This window comes from Nycticebus coucang, chromosome 8, assembly GCF_027406575.1.
Source record: "Nycticebus coucang isolate mNycCou1 chromosome 8, mNycCou1.pri, whole genome shotgun sequence".
NCBI lineage: Eukaryota > Metazoa > Chordata > Mammalia > Primates > Lorisidae > Nycticebus > Nycticebus coucang.
This window is the reverse complement of record NC_069787.1, coordinates 2,959,471-2,983,173: the sequence shown is the minus strand read 5'-3', so window position 1 is coordinate 2,983,173 and position 23,703 is coordinate 2,959,471. Positions and strand designations below refer to the sequence as shown.

Here is a 23,703-nt window from a genome sequence, read left to right as displayed (position 1 = left end):
CTGAGTCCACTCTGTGGGGGTGCTGGAAAGTTTTTATATCTTAATCCAGGTAATGGTCACATGGGTAGACATATATGTAAAATAAAAGCTGCAATATTCTACAACTTCCTGACAGCAACAGAAAGAAGTGATTATTCAATGAATAGTTCAGTCCATGCATTTTAGTATTAGGTAAAGTTCACCTAAACAAAAAGATGAGTACATTTTACTTATAACGTTGACAAAAAGCCAAAACAAATAAAAACCTTAACAGAAAAAGACCAAGAGGAAGATGATAGTCCACACACAATGAAGGTTGAAGCTCACAGACCATCATCCCATCATTCTTGGCCATGTCTGGGGGTTTAAGAGCAAGGCTCGATTCCTCACTGCTCTAGATGCCACGAGCTCACAGATCATTCTAGTCATCTCTGTGGTGGGAGTTTTCTGGAGCTGAAATCTCCTAGCACACACCCCTATCCACGATTGCCCATGTCCCCCTCTTGGTCCCATAAATCACCATGGCATTCTCTCCAGCAGTGATGGAGAGGGGTGACAAAGGCCAGAGTGACCACTGTGGGATTTACTGCTGCCCAGGACACAGAGAAATGAGCTCATGGCTCAGCGCCCATAGCACAGTGGTTACAGCCAGCCACATGCACTGAGGCTGAAGGGTTTGAATTCAGCCCAGGTCAGCTAAACAAGAGTGACAACGAATAGCCGGGTGTTGTGGCGGGCGCCTGTAGTCCCAGCTACCTGGGAGGCTGAGGCAAGAGAATCGCTTAAACCCAGGAGTTTGAGGTTGCTGTGAGCTGCAATGTTAAAGCGCTCTACCGAAAGCAACATCATGAGACTCTGTCTCAAAAAAAAAAAAAATTCTGCCAATTTCCCCTTGTTATAAATAACTCAGCAAGAAACATTAATGCTGAGGGTGCCCCGAAAATGTACACACATTTTAAGAAAGAAAAAAACTGTATCAAAATTGTAACACTCAAGTCACATTTGACTTCTACGATTATAGAGGTGATCAAAGGTGACTTGTGTTCACCTTTTGTTATTGGTATATGCTGAATATTACAATTTTAATAGTCTTTTTCTTTCTTAAAGTATGTATACATTTTGTAGTATACAAAGTATTTTTTGTATTTCTTTTTTTCTGCAGTTTCTGACCAGGGCTGGGTTTGAACCCACCACCTCTGGCATACGGGGCCGGAGCCCTACTCCTTTGAGTCACAGGTGCTGCCCATGTTTTTTGTATTTCAAATGTCTTCTGCATAGTTACTCTAAGGTGGAACCAGATTGTTATACACTAAGGCACCAAAATAATGAATTAGAAAGTTGAAAATTTTCTAGTAAGTTTCCAAAATTAATTTAACTTTGAATTTACAGAAGTACAAACCAAAAAAACATTTCAGGTCCATTCGTGATAATGATTTTTAAAATTTTTTATTATATTCTTATCTATCTATCCAAATATTCTGAGGTGGCAAAAATTAACTCTGCCATTTTATTTATTTATTTATTTAGAGACAGAGTGTCACTTTATCACCCTCGGTAGAGGGCTGTGGTGTCACAGCTCACAGCAACCTCTAACTCCTGGGCTTAGGCAATTCTCCTGCCTCAGCCTCCAGAGTAGCTGGGACTACAGGCACCTGCCACAACGCCTGGCTATTTTTTGTTGCAGTTTGGCCGGGGCTGGGCTCCAACCTGTGGGGCTCCTCCTCCATATACCCTCGGTATATTGGGCTGGTGCCCTACCCACTGAGCTACAGGCACTGCCCAACTCTGCCATTTTAATCAATTTTTTTCCCAATGTTTTTGAGACAAGAGTCTTAACCCTGTTGTCCTGGGGTAGAGTGCTGAGCCGTCATAGCTCACAGCAATATCAGACTCCTGGGTTCCAGAAATCCTCTCACTTTGGCCTCCCAGAGTGCTAGAATTATTTATAAGTGCAAGCCACCACTGCCCACCTGGCCTGAAACTTGATTTTCTGACATCAAGCCATTGGCCACTGAGGTTTCTTCTGAGAGCCACTGCCCACTGGCCTTTTTTCCTTCTTTAAGACACAGTCTAGGCTGAGTATGATGGATCAGCCTTGAAATCCTAGCACTCTGGGAGGTTAGGGAGGAAGGATCCCTTGAGTTCTAAGTTCAAGACCAGTCTGAACAAGAGCCAAGAACCTGTCTCTACTACAAAAAAATTAGCCAGGTGTCATGGTACCTATAGTCCCACCTACTCGGGAGGCTGAGGCAGGAGGAATGCCTGAGCCTAGGAGTTAGAGGTTGCTGTGAGCTAAGAAGATGGCAGTGTACTCCACCCAGGGTGAGAAATGTTGTCTGGGTTACAGTATGGTAGCATCACTGTAGCTCACTGCAATCTCGAAACTCCTGGGCTTGGCTTGGCGTCCGTAGCTTAGTCCTTAGGACGCTGGCCACGTACACCAGGTTCAAACCCAGCCAGGGCCTGCTAAACCACAATGACAACTGCAACAAAAAAAAGGGCTGCACATTGTGGTGGGCGCCTATAGTCCCAGCTAGCAGGGAGGCTGAGGCAACAGAATCGCTTAAGCCCAAGAGTTTGAGGTTGCTGTGATGCCACAGTACTCTACAGAGGGCAACAAAGTGAGACTGTCTCAAAAAACAAAAAGAAACTGGGCTCAAGTGATCCTCCTGTCTCAGCCTCATGAGTTGCTGGGACTATAGACTTGGGCTACCACATCCAGTTAGTATTTTTATTTTTTGTAGTTACTGGATCTCACTATAATGTTTAGGCTGATCCCAAACTTCTGGCTTCAAGTGACCCTATCCCTTGGCTTCCCAAAGTCATAGGATTACAGGTGTAAGCCACTATGATTAGCCTATTATCTTTCATCTATTCTTTCTCTCTCTCTCTTTTTTTTTTTTTGAGAGTGAGTTTCAAGTTGTTGCCCTTGGTAGAGTGCCATGGCGTCACAGCTCACAGCAACCTCCAACTCCTGGGCTTAGGCAATTCGATTGCCTCAGCCTCCCAAGTAGCTGGGGCTATAGGTGCCCGCCACAATGCCCAGCTATTTTTTGTTGCAGTTTGGCCAGGGCCAGGTTCGAACCTGCCACCTTCAGTATATAGGGCCAGCGCCCTAACCACCAAGCCACAGGCGCCACCCACATCTATTCTCTCTTTACTCCTTCTAAGACTGATTAAAAGCAGTCCAAACTTCTAATCAAATCTTTTTTTTTTTGAGTTGTCATTATTGTTTACCAACCAGGCTGGGTTCAAACCCGTCAGCCCGGTGTACATGGCCAGCACCCTAACCCGGGCTATTTTTTTTTTTTTGAAACAGAGCCTGAATCTGTCACCCTGGGTAGAGTGATATAACATCACAGCTCACAGCAACCTCCAACTCCTGGGCTCAAGAGATTCTCCTGCCTCTGCCTCCTAAGTAGCTGGGACTACAGGCACCCATCACAGTGCCCAGCTATTTTTTGGTTCCAGCCGTCATTGTTGTTTGGCAGGCTCAGGCTGGATTCGAACCAGCCAGCTCAGGGGTATGTGGCTGATGCCTTAGCCGCTTGAGTCACAGGCGCTGAGCCTTCTCAACAATTCTTATTTTACCTCTTTCATATTTTCCTGTCATTTTTCTGTCTTCCAGTCCTTTTCTAGTTTAGCCAATCTATTGCTAAAACTATGTCTAAATTTGAAAATTTTGATTATTGTCCTTTATTTTTGTAGGTTCTAATATTTGTTTATTCTCCCCAAATCTATGTTGACTGTTTAGTGCCTTCTCTGCAGATAAAAGACTGTTTTTCTATAAAGCCATTTTTGAGGTATGATTGGTATACGAGAGCTGCACATACTTACTGTCCACAACTTGATGTGTTTGGAAAGTACACACTGTAAATCCACTACTACAATTTAGGCCATAACTCTATTAAAGTTTTTTCCTATCTTCCTTTTTTTGTTTTGGAGACAGAGCCTCAAGCTGTCGCCCTGGGTAGAGTGCCGTGGCATCACAGTTCACAGCAACCTCCAACTCCTGGGCTCAAGCAATTCTCCTGCCTCTGCCTCCCAAGTAGCTGGGACTATAGGCACCCGCCACAATGCCTGGCTATCTTTTGGTTGCGGCTGTCATTGTTGTTTGGTGGGCCAGGGCTGGATTTGAACCCGCCAGCTCAGGTGTATGTGGCTGGCGCCTTAGCTGCTTGAGCCACAGGCGCCAAGCCTTTTTCCTATCTTCTTATTTTTTGTGACAATAACACTTATATATGATTCCTAAAATAAGGATACACTTAAAATAAGATCTTCTTTGCAAATTGTTTTTTTAAACTAGAGATGGGCTCTTGCCATGCTGTCCAGGCTGGCCATAACCTCCTGCCTTCAAGCAATCCATCCACCACAAGCTCCCAAAGTGCTGGGATTCAGATGTGAGCCATCACACCCAGCAGCAAATCGTTAAGTATACAGTACAGTATCGCTAACTACAGCACTGGACTGTACGGTTCTCTAGGGTTTATCTATCTCATATAACTGAAACTCTCTATCCCACTTACTTCTATAAACATAGAAAGCATTCCAGAATTACCAGGGAGGCTTCCCACTAGCTCTTTCTTGTGATGCCTTGTTTTCCTATTTTGGTTTTCTTTCACTGCGAGCTGTTAAAAACTCGTGGGGATTCCTCTACATCTATTTAGAAGATGCCTGCCTCCCAAGGTGATGATTTTTTTTTTAAGAGACAGTCTCACTTTGTTGCCCTCGGTAGTGTACTGAGGTGTCACAGCTCACAGCAACCTCCAGCTCTTGGGCTTAAGCGATTCTCTTGCCTCAGCTTCCCGAGTAGCTGGGACTACAAGCGTCTGCCACAACGCCCGGCTAGTTTTTTGTTGCAGTTTGGCTGGGGTCGGGTTTGAACCTGACACTCTCAGTATATGGGGTCGGTGCCTTACTCACTGAGACATAGGCGCCGCCCTGATTTTCATTTACTTCTATTCTTTGGCTGCAAAGGCACAAGGGCCAGGGTTTTGCTTCCACCTCCTAGGACATTGTCTTTTTCCACTCTTTCTACACTCTGTCTGCTCAATGCCCTGTGGTTCTTGAGACGGGTTTGCCCCAAGCAGTGCATCACTTCACGGCCCGCTTGGTGGTGCATGTGGGGCTGTGTTACAATGGTCTCTGACCCAGCAGGGGCTGGGCACTGACTACTGAATCCCTCAGCCTAAATGGCTATCAAAACCACATTTGAGCCCTAAAGCTCCATTTCTCCTGGAACAGGCCAGTATCTTCAGGTGGGATGGTCCTTTACCCTAAATTCCTGAAGTCATTCCATTCCCTTCTGTAGAGGCCTCGTGAGTCTATCTTTTCTCTCTCGTGGCTGTCACGATTTTGCTTCTTGGTCTTCTGGAATTCTAAGTCTTCTTTCAGGAATGTGACCACTCTGACAGTTTACAGCCTTCTTCAGCTGTGTTCATTCAGTTTATTTCAATGCTATTTTCCACTTCTTCAAGTTGAGTTTTCCACATCCTCATTTTTTACAAAGTCCTTTTCCGCTATGGTTTCTATTCCTTTTCAAAACACCTCTAGTTATTGTGAACATTTCTTCTGGTAAATATTTCCTCACATGACAATGAGCTCATTTTCTCTCCGAGGTTATAAGTGTCCCTATAGAGTGGTCTCATCTTTGTTTTTGTCAGGAGTAACATAACAGTCGCTTATGCGAAACTCTTGACGACAAAGATTTCTGTAGCACAAAGAGTATAAAGTCCACACATGGACAGTGGACTGAGATTCTGCAACACAGAGGGAAGCCCCAAACCTACTCTTCAGACGCAAGCTGCGCCACTTCCTTGGTCTGGGGTTTCCGCCTGTCCTCACCCTCCCCTGGTTCTGGGGGTGTGTATGTTACGCATCAGGGGTCTCAGCTCTGCTTCTCCAACTCTGGGTGATTAGCACAACTCTCTTCTCTGTTATAAACTCCCACTCCCCATGGCAGGAGCCCCTGAACTGACCACAAGCTTCATTTCTGTAATGTGGAAATTTCCTTCTCTCTCAAGCTAGGGCTTTACTTAAACTCTAGTTACATTTGGAAGATCTCTAGGAGCCTTGAAGTGGATAGATCTATAGGTGAGTCAGGGAGGAGAGATCATATTAGCTCTATCCTAGAAGAGTCAATCAATTAAATGTACAGAGTCCTGATGCTTTAGGAAAAGGCCACAGCTTAAGGTCAACATACGTAAAAACTTCCACCTTTAACACGTATCAGTCCCACATTTCAGCAAGCCCTACTATTTGCCAGATGTTCAGTAGGACAACGATGGCCTAAAAATTGTATTTGGCTCTGGAGGCACATAGGAAGAAACTGCCGTGGAGGGACAAATTTCAAAGACAGCATCTGAGCTAAGAGTTGGATTTCAGGATTGTTATAGATACAAAAAAAGGGCCTTGCTGGAAGCAGGTTAAGACAGCTTTGTTAGAGTAACAGGTAATTTGGAAAGTGTGGAAGGACAAAACAGAGTAATAGCTGCTTCCACCATCTTTCCATGCTCTCATAATGATGCCATCAATGGCTTGACTGATACTCAAGACATCAACAACTGGGCTGGGCATGGTGGCTGTAACCCCAGCACTCTGGAAGGCCGAGGCGGGTGGACTGCCTGAGTTCAGGAGTTCAAGATCAGCCTGAGAAGAGTGGGAGGCTGAGACAAGAGAATCACTTGTGTCCAAAAATTTGAGGTTGCTGTGAGCTATGATGACACAGAACTCCACCAAGGGAGACAAATGAGACTGTCTTAAAAAAAAAAAAGGCTTGGGGTGGTGCCTGTGGCTCAAAGGAGTAGGGCACTGGCCCCATATGCCAGAGGTGGTGGGTTTAAACCCAGCCCCGGCCAAAAAAACAAACAAACAAAAAAACAAAAAAGGCATCAACAATGCTGACCATTAGGCCAGGCTCCAGAGTCATGGTCCAGTGTCTACCTATGACCATGAAACACAGTCACACTGGCAAATTTGGAATCACTGATGATCACAGACCTGGGAAAACTACTGTGGACCTCACAAGAGAGTTAAACTTAATTGTGGAGTGATTGATTAGCTTCAGACCGACACATGCAGCTCAGAGATCCAGAAAAGTGACAGAATAGTCTGTTCCCATATCACCTGTTTGGTCTCACTGTGCTGACCTCAGCTAGCCTCTCGGATCCTGAAGAAGCAAGGCAGAAAGCACACAGGAAGAAGATCCTGGGATTCTTTTTTTAGGGATGTAATGAATACATACGAACAAAATGCCTCAGGAAAAAAAGTGAATAATACCTTACAGCTGGAATGTAAAAGCTTTCATCAAAGGGTCATACAAAGGAATCTGTATCTTAACCTAACTGTTGAAAGGGAAACTCTTAAAAGATTAAAGTGATACATGAAAAAAACAGATTGGTTAAATAGAGGCACAGCTTTTGGGGTAATCGATAGGACAGATTAAAAGAAATCAGGAAGCCCGGGTGTGGCAGCTCCTGCCTGTAATCCCAGCACTCCGAGGCCAAGGAGAGTGGATCACTTGAGCTTAGGAGTTTGAGACCAGCCTGAGCAAAAGAAAGACCCCTGTTTCTACTAAAGATAGAAAAACTAGCCAAGTGTTGAGGTAGGTGCCTATAGTACCAGTTACTGGGGAGGCTGAGGCAACAGGATCGCTTTGGCCCAAGAGTTTAAGGTTGCTGTGAGCAATGACACCACAGAACTCTACCCACAGAGACAGAGTGAGACTCTTGTCTCCAAAAAAACAAAAACAAACAGACAAAAAAGGCAGGAAAATAAACTACTTTAACATTAGACTGTTATAAGAATCTTGGTGAGGCTCGGTGCCCGTAGCACAGTGGTTACGGCCCCAGCCACATACACTGAAGGTGGGGGATCTGAACCCGGCCCGGGCCAGCTAACCAACAATGACAAGCGCAACAGAAAATAGCCAGGTATTGAGACAGGCGCCTGTAGTCCCAGCTACTTGGGAGGCTGAGGCAAGAGAATCGCTTAAGCCCAGGAGTTGGAGATTGCTGTGAGCTGTGACACATTGGCACTCTACCCAGGGCGACATAGTGAGACTCTGTCTTAAAAAAAAAAAAAAAAAAAAAAAAAAAAAAAAAATCTAGGTGAGACACAAAGATTTCTGACCTAACATCTGACAACGATGTTAAGATAGATATCTTGGAAACATAAGATAGGGACCTATAGATTGCCAAATTTGGTAAAAACCAAAACCCAAAATAAGTAATCATAAAAATCAGGAGTCCAGTTAAATTTGGATTCCACAAAAACTATGAGAAAAATGTTAATATTCTTTATCATGCAACATGTGAGACATGCTTACACTAAAAAATTATCACTGTGGGCAGCACCTGTGACTCAGTGGGCAGGGCCCCATATACTGAGGGTGGCAGGTTCAAATCCAGCCCCTGTCAAACTGCAACAACACAACAAAAAAAAATAGCTGGGCATTGTGGCGGGCACTTCTATCCCAGCTATTCACGAGGTTGAGGCAGGAGAATTGCCTAAGTCCAGGAATTGGAGGTTACTATGAGCTGCGATGCCACAGCATTCTACCGACGACAAAGTGAGATTCTTGTCTCTTAAAAAAAAATATTATTCACTGTATACCTGAAATTTACATTTAACTGTGCGTCCTGTATTTTACCTGGCAATCCAACCTGTCACCAATTACTCTTGAATATGATAATAGGATTTGAAGACAAAGGCCTAGGCATGGAGGAGGCCTTATCAGCCCTGTTGGGCGCCTGCTTACCTGCATCGTGACTAGTCTGTCATCCACCATCACCTCCTTGGTGAGAAAGTCTGCTCCTATTGTGGCTTTGTACTGATTACTGAATTTCTTGTTGACGTACTGGTTCATGAGCGATGTCTTGCCAACCCTGAAATTTCAGAAAAAACACAAATATAAGTCAAATAGGAAGGCCTAAAACTAGCCCCAGCACCTGCGACTTTACAGGCATACGCCTGACTGGAAAGTGAGCATTGACCTGCCTCCGACTTCCCAGCATCACTCAGGGGGCAGTTTTTGGCTTTTTCTTGGGATAAAAACACAGGGTACACATGTAGGCCACAGGCTGGAAAGCTGCTTATATGTTTGACACAGGGATTTCAGATGGTAGAACCTAGAATTGATTTTTTACCCTACCAGAAGGTTGCCAGCGAACACACTCCTCCTAAAAGAAGGTTCAGTAACAAGATCGCTCCACTATTCCAAAAATATCACAGCAGTCTCGGTGTCTCTCCAGTTAGTGGCGGCTGTTCAGTTTGAAGAAGTAATTCCAGGCAGGAGCCATTGGCTTCAAGTAGACACATGCTGCTTAGTCAACTTGTTGCTTTAAAGTTTAAAATTGGAAGTAAAAAAAGCACCAATATGTCACCAAAGCAGAATCTACCTCAAAGTATGCTCCTCCAGAGACGTTTTCCAGTAAGAAAACTCAACAAGAGACAGTGTGAGATTTTTTTATATGTGATGAGGTTAAGACAATCTAAACAATGCAAAAGCCTTTCTCATACCAGTAACATCACCTTCCTTCCTAAGGTGGTGTTTTCCAACCCAGATCATCAGAACCAAAATTTCAAGGGGAAGGTTGGGGATATCTGTAATCGAAGGAGGCCTGTTCTTTTCAGGCAAGCTTGGGAAGGCAGGCCTGAAGTAGCACCTTTCAATAGAGGGTGGGGGAAGGGTACACACCCAGGCCCTAAAGGCTAGTCTGGGGCTGGGTAAAGCTCAGGTGGAAAGGTTCCTCACACGATTCAAAGAAGCCAGTCAAGACAGAAAAATCACTGGCTTTTTTTTTTTTTAAGACAGAGCCTCAACCTGTCGCACTGGGTAGAGTGCCATGGCATCACAGCTCACAGCAACCTCAAACTCTTGGGCTTAAGTGATTCTCTTGCCTCAGCTTCCCAAGTAGCTCGGACTATAGGCACCTACCACAACAGCCCAGCTATTTTTTGGTTGCAGCCGTCATTTTGGTGGGCCCGGGCTGAATTTGACCCCACCAGCTTTGGTGTATGTGGCTGGTGCCTTAGCCGCTTGAGCTACAGGCACTGAGCCTTTTTTTTTTTTTTTTAAAGACAGAGTCTTACTATGTTGCCCTCACTAGAGTGCCGTAGCATCCCAGCTCACAGCTACCTCAAACTCTTGGACTGAAGCGATTCTCTTGCCTCAGCCTTCCAAGTAGCTGGGACTACAGGTGCCCACCACAATGCCCAGCTATTTTTTTATTGTTGTTGTGGTTGTCATCACTGTTATTTAGCTAGCCCGGGCTGGGTTTGAACCCGACAGCCTCAGTTTATGTGGCTGGCACCGTAACCACTGTGCTTCGAGCGCCAAGCCAATCACTGGCTTTTTAAAGAAAGGTGAGGGAACTTTGGAATAAAGACGTACACACCTGCATTTACTGCTTTTTTTTTAATTGCATTTTTTTGAGACAGTCTCACTTGGTCACCCTCGGTAGAGTGCCGTGGTATCTTAGCTCACAGCAACCTCAAACTCTTGCTTCAGCCTCTCCAGTAGCTGGGATTACAGGTACCTGCCACAATGCCTGGCTATTTTTTAGAGACAGAGTCTTGCCTTGATCAAGACTTGCCTTGGTCTCAAACTCATGAGCTCAGGCAATCTACCCGCCTCAGCCTCCCAGGTGCTGGGATTACAGGTGTGAGCCCCCACACCCGGCTGCATTTACTGTTGTTATTTATTTATTTATTTATTTTTGAGACAGAGTCTCACTTTGTCATTCTTGGTAGAGTGCTGTGGCGTCACAGCTTACAGCAACATCAAACTCTGGGGCTTAAGCGATTCTCTTGCCTCAGCCTCCCAAACTGGGACTACAGGTGCCTGCCACAATACCCAGCTATTTTTTTGTTGCAGCCGTTTAGCTGGCCTGGGTTGGGTTCAAACCTGCCACCCTCAGTGTATGTGGCTGGTGCCGTAACCATTATGCTACGGGCTCCGAGTCTGTTGTTGTTATTTGTAAGAATATTTAAGTCTCCAAAGAGTCAACTTTCATGGGTTACTTCAGATGCCAAGTCTGGAAAGCTCCCTACAAACTCTCCTGAGTTAGCTACTTGGCTGGTGGCAGCTGTTTCACACACAGGCCTGAAAATCAGAACAGCAGGGTACTGTACAGGGCACTCCCAAGTCTCAGCAGCCACATAAGCGGAACTTGGGGCCGTGTACACCGTGGCTACCAGGTGAGACTTGGGAGTACATTGTACAGTATCCTGCTGTGCCAGCTTGCAGAAAAGAGGTGCCATGAACATGACCATCACTAATTCAGTTGAAACAGCCATCTCTTCTCCCTCAAAATCATAATAAAAACCAGGAAATAACAGATTACAAAATGAGAGATGATTTAGATTTCTGCCATGACCCAATTTGCAGGGAGAACCTGAGGGCCCAGGCAGCCACCATGAGAGTGGGAAGTGACAGCGTGGAAGGGGTGGGCTCTGTGTAGGCGAGGCTTAGCGCGGAGATGATCTGTCAGCTCAAATTCACGCAACACTTACCCAGAATCTCCCAGGATGATAACCTTCAGCAATACTTTCTTCCTAGAGGTCATCCTTCAAACTAAAGGAGGAAAGGAGACGTCATGTGAGCGTGACGGAAATACCAAGGCAAAACCCCTTTGGCGCTGCTCTCTAAGCAGCTCCAAGAGCACTGGGACGGGAGCCTTCCTCCTCGTGCTTCCTACCACCCAGGGGCCCTGGACATTATGAACATTATTAGTCATTGTAATTCTGGACCCAAGAGCAAGGCAAGGCGGGACGGTCCTGCCATCCTGCTCTGTGAGGCAGAAAATCACACCTTAGGTGGGAGCTGGATCAGTTTGTGGGATTGGCAATTTGGATTCCTGCTCTAAACTTAACACCTGGGTCCTTGTATCATTCAGGTTGCTCCAACTAAGTATCACTTTCTCACAGAGGGGACTTTTTTTTTTTTTTTGAGACAGAGTTTCACTATGTCGCCCCCAGTAGAGATCTGTGGCATCACAGCTCACAGCAACCTCAAACTCTTGTGCTTAAGCAGTTCCCTTGGCTCAGCCTCCCAAGTAGCTGGGACTACAGGAGGCCATCACAACACCCAGCTATTTTGTTATTGCAGTTGTCATTGTTGTCTTAGCTGGCCCATGCTGGGTTCCAACCCGCCAGCCTTGGTGTATGTAGCCGGCGCCCTACTCACTCAGCTATGAGTGACGCCTCAAGCGATTCTCTTGCCTTAGCCTCCCAGGTAGCTGGGACTACAGATGCCCGCCACAACGCCTGGCTATTTTTGTTGATGTAGTTGTCACTGTTGTTTAGCAGGCCCAGACCAGGTTCAAACCCAGCAGCCCTGGAGTATGTGGCCAACACCCTAAGCACTGAGCTGCTGGTGCTGAGCCAGAGGTGACCACTTTATCTGAAGTAACATACCCTCTATCCTGTTCCTCTGCTTCGTTTGTCTTCACAGCACTCTACTACGTGACATTTTTACATACTGTATTTGTCTATCTTTTCCCTTTTCTAATAATCTCCATCAAGACAGTTTTATTCTCCACTGTATGCCCAGTGCCAATTAAATGTTGCACTAGTGTGTGAATGCCAACCTGACTTTATACCTCTAGCTGATCACCTTCTCCCAGAAAAGCTTTCGGGCAGCCTTCTCTACTCATATCCAAACAATACATAAGGTGCCTAATCTTTGCTCGACTCCCTTCTAGCACTTGCCACACAATGGTCTATTTACTCCACACCATGGTCTATTTCTTATCAAGACTGGGCTGCTGTCTTAATTACCTCTCACTCCTCAAAGCCTGGCTCTGACCTTCAGAAAAACTATTTCATCTTTAGGCACTGAGCTGCTTGGGCGCTAATGCTGACAGTCCTGCCTGCTGTAGGAGTGACTTAAGCATACAGATATGAACCCAGACTACTTGGATTTCTATTTTCACTTTGCACCTTATTAATTAGCTGCATGCTCTCCAGAAAGTCATTCAATTTATCTGCTGGGAAAAGGAGACAGAGATGATAGTTTATATGTCCTCAGAATAAAATGCTCAGGACAGTGACTAGAACACAGTAAGTGGTTAGTAAATGTTGGCTGCTATCATTTTACTGTGTGCCAGGTACAGAGAGGAACAAACAGAACGAGAGCCAGCAGGTGATGAGAGAAGCAGCAAGTCACGGCACCTGGGCAAGGGGATCAAGCTACACCCCCATTTCCAGATACCTGGCTGCCAAGTGCTCTTTCTAAACAGGTGGTCACGGCAGCAAAGACCACAAACTAAAAGGAAATATCAGACCTTACAACTGTCCCACAGGGCACAATTAGACAGTGAGTCTCGTGTTCCTGAAAGTGACTGTCTCCCATGGCTCTAAGGACACTGCCAGAACAGGAGCAGACTAGAGGACAGTTTACTGGGCACATCCCCCCGGCCCCACGACCTGCATCAAGGGTCAAGCTATCTCACTGCCCAAAGCCTCATGCTCATGTTTGGCTGCCCATGAAGACAGTGTATCTCATCCAGCATTCATCTAGAAAGGTCCTACTCGTGCTAGTGAGGGGGCAGTATGAGCTGCATTTCTTTTTTCTTTTCTTTCTTTTTTTTTTTTTTTTTTGTTGCAGTTTGGCCGGGGCCGTGTTTGAACCCGCCACCCTCGGTATAAGGGGCTGGCACCTTCACTGAGCCACAGGCGCCTCCCTATGAGCTGCATTTTTTTTTTTTTTTTTGTAGAGACAGAGTCTCACTGTACCGCCCTGGGTAGAGTGCCGTGGCGTCACACGGCTCACAGCAACCTCTAACTCTTGGGCTTACGCGATTCTCTTGCCTCAGCCTCCCGAGCAGCTGGGACCACAGGCACCCGCCACAACGCCCGGCCATTTTTCTGTTGCAGTTTGGCCGGGGCTGGGTCCGAACCCGCCACCCTCGGCATATGGGGCCAGCGCTCTACTCACTGAGCCACAGGCGCTGCCCTATGAGCTGCATTTCTAAAGGCCTGTTTCCTTCAGTCTCTCAACACATGTAGGATTTTCTTTTTTAAGTCAGCATCAAGGAGAGGTATATCCCCAATCATCCATTACTGCAGCCCCCAGCTCCCGGGGCCATCAACTGGGTACTGGTCCTTGGCCTTCTAGGGACTGCACAACACCACCACCTGAGTTCTGCCTCCTGTCCCCTCTCCCCCAAACCTCCTGCCCCATTCATGCAAGAATTGTCTTCGGTGAAACAGGTTCCTGGTACCAAAAAGGTCCGGGGCCTTGGTGGCCAGTTAGGAAACCAGGCCACACAGCAAGTGGAGCAAGAGAAGCTTCATTTGTATTCACAGCCCTTCCCATTGCACAGCCTACGCTCTTCCTACTGAGCTCTGCCTCCCTGTCCCACTTCCCCCTCCCGTGTCCCCATGGAAAAATTGTATCCCACAAAACCAGTCCCTGGTGCCAAAAAGGCTGGGGCTGCTGAATTCCATCATACAGTAGGGCTCTAGTAGAGCCCCACTATCCCCTACTCAACACCAAGGGAAAGAATTTGGTCTGTAAAATCTGGATTCAGTCAAAAGACCACACTCAAAAGTCCAAAAGCCCACATGTGTCCCCGAGACCACAGGTTTCCCACCATTTAATGTCTGATAACACATTCCAGGCTAGAGAATAGTTTATGACAGTTAGGGCAAGTTTCAAATCCAAAAAAGAGCAAATTAATAAAAGGGACAAAAAGACAATGAAAAGTTTTATAAAGATATTCTTGGAATATATTAAGAAAGTCACTGATTTTGAGAATGGGAAAAGGGAATTTGTTTAACTTGGTTTGTTAATAAATTTCACTGATGTACCAATTTTATTCCCCGTCATAGTAACCTCAGAAACTGCCTAATAACAATGCCCTGAAACCAACTAAATCCCCACCACAGCAGGCGCACATCCTCAGCTTGTATTGTAATTTGGTATTTTGTTCGTCCCACATTATTATTTATCTCTGTCTTAATGTCTAATATTTCTCTGAGTGAATCTAGCATTTAAGTAGCCATTCCTGCCCTTTATTTAATATACAAGAAGGGGAAAGAAATGCTGTAAAGAACATCTCTGAACTTCTATTTGTGAGACTATTTCCTTAATATACAGCAACACCTGTTAGGGGAGAGGGGTGGGAAGATCTCCCTAGATTCCGAGTCACAAGACTACCAGAGGTCACACCTGGCACCAGTCTGCCGAGGAGGACTGAGACAGGACACAGCTGGCAGACAGGGCAGTAGCAGGCGGTCAGCAGCAGGGCTCCTTCAACAGACCACAGAGCAGATGGCTCGAGTACAGGGAGACTGTGGGCTGAAAGCCCTGACTTAGAACCCTCATTCCTGGGGGAGCAACAGCTCTCTGACAGCTCCTTAGGCTGTTTGTACAGACGTATCCAGCAGAGTCACTGTGCTCTGTGAAGTCCAAGCATGGTGGTAATCACAGCCCCTTCCCAAATAGATGGAATTTATTAACCAGGGACATTTCATCATAACAAACACTGCTCAGCAAAAGCAACGTTTATCTCTGGTTCTCGGGGAAAATACCTAGAGAGTTACAGTCAAAATCTCACACAGCAGAAAAGGGTTCTTTCTGCTAACTGCAACCCACAAGTACTGTTTAGGAATAAGGTTATTGAGCCAAAAGCATGAATGTTTTCATGATTTTTGCTAATTCCCAATTTATACAGCAATCTTTTTTTTTTTTTTTTTTGCATTTAAATGTTTATTTCAGCTCAATTCACAATTTTCAAGCCACGGAATCAGTCTAAGTTCCCATCAACCCATGATGGATCAATTAACTGTAATATATGTATATTGTGGAATATTACTCAGCCATAAAAATGGAGACTTTACAGCCTTTTTATTTACCTGGATGGAGTTGAACCACATTCTTCTTAGTAAAGTCTCACAAGAATGGAAAAGCAATTATCCAATGTACGCAATACTAATATGAAGCCACTAGATAAACAATCACATGCCCACATGAGAGAATAATAGAATTATATTCAAGTGTGGAGGAAGGGAAAAGGGAAAGGGGAGAAGGGGTTACCTTTCACCTACTGTGCACAACGTAATGGTATACGGCACACCCCTTGGGTGAAGAGCTCAACTATGACTTGAACTTTACTTGGAAATGCAAACAGTGTAGCTTAATCCTTCATACTCTCATACTAATCTGAAATAAAAATAACTTTTTTTTTTAATGGAACACTTCACGAATTTGCATGTCATCCTTGCACAGGGACCATGCTAATCTTCTCTGTATCGTTCCAATTTTAGTACATGTGCTGCCAAACCGAGCACAGAAAAATAACTTTTTTTAAAAAAAGGAAAATTTTCAACTGAATGAAAACGAAAACACATGAACATATATGTAGTGTAGTTATAGACAATCATTTGAAAAGAAATTTATAATACAAATGCCTTTATCAAAAAAAACCCCCTCAAATGAATAAATTAAACCCCCACCTGAAGAGGCAAGAAAGGGGAAAGCAAACAAAGTAAAACAAGAAGGGATATTATAAATATCAGAGAGTAAATCAATAAAATACAAAACAGACAAAAAATCAGAATATAAATGAGACTAAGAACTGGTTACAACATTCATTACCGATTTTCAAAAACAACAATGTAACTTCTTATATGACTATAAATAAAAGAGAATTTCTTCAACTTGCTTAAGGTTGCCCCTAAAACATTAGAGCTAATGTTTTACTTATGATGAAAGATCAAATAATTTCCTGCTATGATCAAGAATAAAGCTATGGGTGGCGCCTGTGGCTCAAGACGTAGGGTGCCGGTCCCATATGCCGGAGGTGGCGGGTTCAAACCCAGCCCTGGCCAAAAACCACAAAAAAAAAGAATAAAGCTAGAGGGTGGCGCCTGTGGCTCAAAGGAGTAGGGCACCGGCTCCATATGCCAGAGGTGGCGGGTTCAAATCCAGTAGCCCCGGCCAAAAATTGAGAACTTCGGACTTAAGAAGTAATGGTGAGATCCCATTTATTTTTTTCTTTTTTTGCCTTAAATATTACATCCAAACTTGGGGTTGAAGACCTAGTGTCTCAGAAACTCCAATGGACAAGACAGAAGTGTAGTCTTGGGTGGCAGCAGAACAGCAGATCTCCTCAGTGTCACTCACTCCACAGACCCAGGGTTTGTCTACCACAGGGCAAGGGTACATGTGCTATCTCTGAGACAGTTAAAACAAACCTTCAGACAAGAATGCAATCAGCCATCACTTTTTTTTTTGAGACAAAGTCTCACTTTCTTGCCCCCAGTAGAGTGCCGTAGCATCACAGCAACCTCAAACTCAGGCTTAAGTGATTTTCTTGTCTCAAGTCTCCCGTGTAGCTGGTACTACAGGGTGCCTACCACAAGGCCCAGTTGTTTTTTGTTTGTTTGTTTGTTTTTTTTTAATAATAGCCATCTTTATTTGTAAAAATCTAGATATAAAATGTATTCTTTCAGTCTTTCCGGGACCCAGTTTTTTTTTTAGAGAAGGGGTCTCACTCTTGATCAGGCTGGTCTCGAATTCCTGAGCTTAAGCAATCCACCGGCCTCGGCCTCCCAGTGTGCTGGGATTACAGGAGTGAGCCGCTGTGTGTGGCCCACAGCAATCACTATTGCAACGGCCACCACGAGTATAGAACCTAAATAAGGAAAATTATAATTTTACTGAGACAAAAAGTAATTTGGATAAATGAAGAGACAGGGAGTACGGAGCCTTAATGTAAAGATATGAATTCTCCTCTATTTAAACAATTCCAAGGATGGAGGAGAGTTTGATGGAATAATTCCAACTTTATTTATAAAAATGTACAAGAAATCCCGCTACTTCCTCTCCCATCATAATTACAAGGGACTTGTCCTAACAGTCTTAGAAAGAAAGTTTGTCACCAAAACACATGGTTAACAGTGTGGGGGCAGAATAGGACTAACGAGGTCAATGAAAGAGACTCTAGAAATAAGTAATTTTGACAAATAGAGCATCATAAAATTCACTGACAAAAAGATAAACAATTCACTAAATGACAAAAGGCAGAAAAATTTTGATGAGAATTAAGAACCTTTTGTCTTCCAGAGATTCCCAAAGGCATAAAGATTTAAATGCAAAAATGGCTATGCATGAAGTTGTATCTGCTAATACAAATATTAGCAAGTGTTTCTAGATGGCAGGATTACAAATGTTTTGTTTCCTTATACTTACCGTAATTTTTAGAGAAGTATGTTACCTTTACATTCAAGAAGTTACCTCCATTTTGAAGGAAAATATTAATCTGTTGATTTTTTCAAATATATTTTCTGATTACAAAAATCTTCCTTGTTGGCTCAGCGCCCATAGTACAGTGGTCACGGTGCCGCCACATACACCAAGACTGGTGGGTTCGAACCCAGCCTGGGCCAGCTAAACAATAATGACAACTGTAACAACAACAACAAAAATAGCTGGGTGTTGTGGTAGGCACCTGTAGTCCCACCTACTTGGCAGGGGGAAGCAAAAGAATCACTTAAGTCCAAGAGTTGCAGGTTGCTGTGAGCTGTGATGCTACAGCACTCTACCAAGGGTGATAGTGAGACTTTGTCTCAAAAAAAAAAAACAAATAAAAAAAAAAACTTCCTTGTTCATCGTGTAAGATAAGTTACACCCGAATGCAGATTTTCATCTTCACTTTCATTTTTATTTATTATTTATTTTTGTTGTTGTTGCAGTTTTGGCCGGGGCTGGGTTCGAACCCACCACCCTCAGTATATGTGACCGGCGCCTTACTCCCTGACCCACAGGCGCTGCCCACTTTCATTTTTAAAATGCTAGCTAAACATTTACGAGTTATTACAGATGGTGCTCAAACAGCTGTTTGATAGACGTATATAGAACCCTCCATCCCAAAGATAAAGAATATAAATTCTTCTCATCGCCCCATGGAACATTCTCCAAAACTGATCATATTCTAAGACACAAAGCAAACGTCAACAGAATCAAAAGAATTGAAATTTTACTTTGCATCTTCTCAGACCACAAGGCACTAAAAGTGGAACTCAATTCCAACACAAACGTTCAACCTCACAAAGGCATGGAAATTAAACAACCTTATGCTGAATGACAGTGGGTGCGTGAAGAAATAAAAAAGGAAATCATTAACTTTCTTGAGCATAACAACAAAGAAGACACAAGTTACCAAAACCTGTGGGATACAGCAAAAGCAGTCCTGAGATGAAAATTTATCACTTTAGAAGCCTACATTCGAAAAACAGAAAGAGAGCTCGTCAACAAACTCACAAGCCATCTTACAGAATTGGAAAAAGAAGAACAATCTAGGTCTAAACCCAGCAGAAGAAAAGAAATATCCAAAATTAAATCAGAGATAAATAAAATTGAAAACAAAAGAAAAATTCAGAAAATTAATGAAACAAGGAGTTGGTTTTTTGAAAAAAGGCCAAACTAGAAATGAAAAAGTAAAATCTCTCGTAACCTCAATCAGAAATGATAAAGGGGTAATAATAACTGATGCCACAGAGATACAAGAGATTATCTCTGAATACTACCAGACTCTATGCCCAGAAATTTGAATGTGAAGGAAATGGATCAATATTTGGAATCACACCCTCTCCCTAGACTTAGCCCAGATGAAACAGACCTCCTGAACAGACCAATTTCAAGCCCTGAGATCAAAGAAACAAAAAATCTCCCAACAAAAAAATGCCCTAGTCTGGATGGCTTCACACCAGAATTCTATCAAACCTTCAAAGAAGAGCTTATTCCTATATTACAGAAATTATTCCAAAAAATTGAGGAGGAAGGAATCTTCCCCAACATGTTTTATGAAGCAAACATCACCCTGATACCAAAACCAGGAAAAGACCCACCTAAAAAGGAGAATTTCAGACCAATTCACTAATGAATATATATGCAAAAATTCTCAACAAAATCCTAGCCAATAGATTACAGTTTATCATCAAAAAGTCATATATCATGATCAAGTAGGTTTCATCCCAGGGAAGGGTGGTTTAATATATGTAAATCCACAAACGTTATTTCACCACATCAACAGAAGCAAATACAAGGCCTATATGATCCTCTCAATAGATGCAGAAAAAGCATTTGATAAAATCCAGCATCCTTTTCTAATTAGAACACTGAAGAGTATAGGCATAGGTGGCACACAGCTAATATTTTACAGAATGGAGTTAAACTGAAAGCTTTTCCACTTAGAACTAGAACCAGACAAGGTTGTCCTCTGTCACCTTTACTATTCAACATAGTGCTGGAAGTTCTAACCTATAGAATTAGGCAAGACAAGAAAATAAAGGGCATCCAAATGGGAGCAGAGGAGGTCAAACTCTCCCTCTTTGCTGACAATATGATCTTATACTCAGAGAATCCCAAAGACTCAACCACAAGACTCCTGGAAGTCATCAAAAAATACAGTAATGTCTCAGGATACAAAATCAATGTCCTCAAGTCAGTAGCCTTTGTATACGCCAACAAAAGCCAAGATGAGAGGTTAATTAAGGACACAACTCCCTTCACCACAGCCCCAAAGGAAATGAAATACTTAGGAATATACCTAACAAAAGAGGTGAAGGACCTCTATGAAGAAAATTATGAAACTCTAAGAAAAGAAATAGCAGAGGATATCAACAAATGGAAGAGCATACCATGCTCATGGCTGGGAAGAATCAACATTGTTAAAATGTCTATACTTCCCAGAGAATCTACCGATTCAACGCCGTCCCTATTAAAATACCAACATCCTATTTTCAAGACTTGGAAAAAATGATTCTGCATTTTGTATGGAACCAGAAAATACCCTGTATAGCTAAGGCAGTTCTTAGTAATAAAAACAAAGCCAGGGGTATCACCATACCAGATTTTAGGCTGTACTACAAGGCCATAGTGGTCAAGACAGCATGGTACTGGCACAAAAATAGAGACATAGACATGTGGAATCGAATGTTAACCAGGAAAAGAAACCAACAACTTACAACCACCTGATCTTCGATAAACCTAACAAGAATGTCCACTGGGGGAAAGACTCCCTATTCGATAAATGGTGCTGGGAGAACTGGATAAAACTGAAAAAGACTGAAACTGGACCCACATCTTTCTCTACTCACAAAAATTGATTCAAGATGAATAAAGGACTTAAATTTAAGGCATGAAATAATAAAAATCCTCAAAGAAAGCATAGAAAAAATACTGGAAGATATCGGCCTGGGGAAAGACTTTATGAAGAAGATGCCATGGCAATTGCAACAACAGCAATAATAAACAACTGGGATTTAATTAAACCAAAAGCTTCTGTACAGCTAAGGGTTTTTTTTTTTGTGTGGTTTATGGCGGGGGCTGGATTTGAACCTGCCACCTCTGGCATATGGGACCAGAGCCCTACTCCTTGAGCCACAGGCACCGCCCCTAAGGGTTTTTTTTTTTTTTTTTTTTTTTAGAGACAGAGTCTTACTTTGTCACCCTTGGTAGAGTGCCGTGGAGTCACAGCTCACAGCAACCTCCAGCTCTTGGGCTTAGGCGATTCTCTTGCCTCAGACTCCTGAGTTAGCTGGGACCATAGGCACCCACCACAACGCCTGGCTATTTTTTGGTTGTTGTTGCAGCTTGGCGGGGCCTGGGTTCAAACCCGCCACCCCATATGGGGCCAGCACCCTATTCACTGAGCCACAGGTGCCGCCCAGCTAAGGAGGTTTTTAACAACCGAAGAAAATAGACAACCTACCCAATGGGAAAGGATATTTGCATATTTTGAATGAGACAGAAACTTAATAACTAGGATCTATAAAGAACTTAATCCACATGAAAAAAACCAACAACCCATACATCAATGGGGGAGACAGATGAACAGAACTTTCTCTAAAGAAGACAGACAAATGGCTAGCAAACATATGAAAAAATGCTCATCATCCCTAATTATTAGAGAAATGCAAATTAAAACCACCCTGAGAGATCATCTAACCCCAGCAAGAATGGCCCGTATCACAAAATCTCAAAACTGCAGATGCTGGCGTGGATGTAGAGAGAAAGGAGTATTTTTACACTGCTGGTGGGACTGCAAACTAATATAACCTTTCTGGAAGGAAGTATGGAGAAACCTCAAAGCACTCAACCTAGACCTCCCATTTGATCCTGCAATCCCATTACTGGGCATCTAGCCAGAAGGAAAAAAAATTTTTTTATTATAAAGACACTTGTACTAGACTGTTTATTGAAGTTCAGTTTACAATCGCCAAAATGTGGAAACAGCCTAAATGCCTCTCAACCCAGGAATGGACTGGCAAGCTTCCATATGTATACCATGGAATACTATTCAGCCATTAAAAAAAATGGAGATTTTGCAGCATTTGTTATTAACCTGGAGTGGAACACATTATTCTTAGTGAAGCATCAAAGGAATGGAGAAGCACGAATCCTGTGTATTCAACTTTGATATGAGGACAATTAATGACAATTAATGACATGGTGGGGGGTAGGGGAAGGGGAGAGCAGATAGAGAGAGAAAGAGGGAGGGGGGTGGGGGAAAGGAAAAGAAAATAGTGACTAATTCTCACATAAGTTGGATTTAATTTTGACCAAAGTACATTATTTGAACAGTAATTTTTAATTCAACTTGTAATATGTTGTTTAGGATATTGCATCCTCATTTATAAGTGAAATATGTTTGTAATTTCCCTTTAGAATAATATATTTTCCAATTAAAAAAATAAAAATAAAAAAAAGTCTCCTCTGGCAAATGAGGCACATACTTAATTTACAGGTTGTGCCCAATACAAACTTGTCACGATGGCACTAGATATTTTAACAAATGCTAAGGGTTCAATAAAGTAGAGATAGTTAAATCGATTAATGTCCTACCTATAATTCATTAACATGTTTACTTGTTTGGTGTTTCCAGCTACTGACAATTCTACCTCCTGGAAGGAAGCTCTGCTAGTATCAGGGTGTATATATTTATACATTTTCAGTTCCTTCAAATGGTTGAGATTATACTGTACATAATTTTACATCTTGTTTTCCTACCTTAAGTACCACCTTCCCATGTTATAACATTAAGGTTGCATGATATTCAGCATATGGATAATCCCAAACCTTCCTTTGCCATTAAGCATGCTATTGTTTACATTTATGATGAGATGAACCTGTGTAAACTAGTTACTGGTTGTCAAGCTGAACAGCAGTGACTGTTGTTTATAGAGATTGTTGTCAGACTCTTTTTAACTCCCAAACAAAATTAGGGCCTAACTAGCGTAAGAGTGCAGTCCATGAAACAGCAAGAAATAACTACTACTTGTGCCAGGCTTGGTAGTATAGAATATGCTTGTGCCAGGCATGTAGTATAGATTTGACTGAAGCAACTCATTAATCCTCACAATAAAGATTATACAATAGATACTAGAAATTCCCACTTAAGGCGGGCATGGTGGCTCACACCTGTAATCCTAACACTCTGGGAGGCTAAGGAGGGAGGATCCCTTGAGTTCAAGACTCTGAGACCAGCCTGAGCAAGAGTAAGACCCCATCTCTGCTAAAAATAGAAAAATTAGCTGGGTGTGGTGGTGCGCCCCTGTAGAGTCCCAGCTACTTGGGAGGCTAAGGTAGGAATATCGCTTAAACCAGGGAGTTTGAGGTTGCTGCGAGCTACTGATGCCACAGCAATTGAGAGAGAGAGAGAGAGAGAGAGAAAGAGCGCGCTCGCGAGCAAGAGGTAGTTAATAAGTTACTAA

General features: G+C 43.3%; 1 protein-coding gene and 1 non-coding gene across 2 annotated transcripts in view; both read right to left on the bottom strand.

Moving 5' to 3' along the window:
• The window catches only part of RAB7A (RAB7A, member RAS oncogene family), a 78,919-nt gene that overhangs the window by 7,635 nt on the left and 47,581 nt on the right, over positions 1-23,703 (bottom strand). The window contains exons 2-3 of the mRNA XM_053599359.1: positions 11,494-11,554; positions 8,738-8,864 (exon numbers count right to left, since the gene is read on the bottom strand). Of these exons, the coding sequence (XP_053455334.1) occupies positions 8,738-8,864; positions 11,494-11,546 (180 nt within the window). The 5' untranslated portion in view covers positions 11,547-11,554. The remainder of the gene's footprint in view (positions 1-8,737; positions 8,865-11,493; positions 11,555-23,703) is intronic.
• LOC128592883 (U6 spliceosomal RNA) lies at positions 16,169-16,275 on the bottom strand. The gene has a single exon (XR_008382095.1). It is a non-coding gene; the product is annotated as a U6 spliceosomal RNA (small nuclear RNA).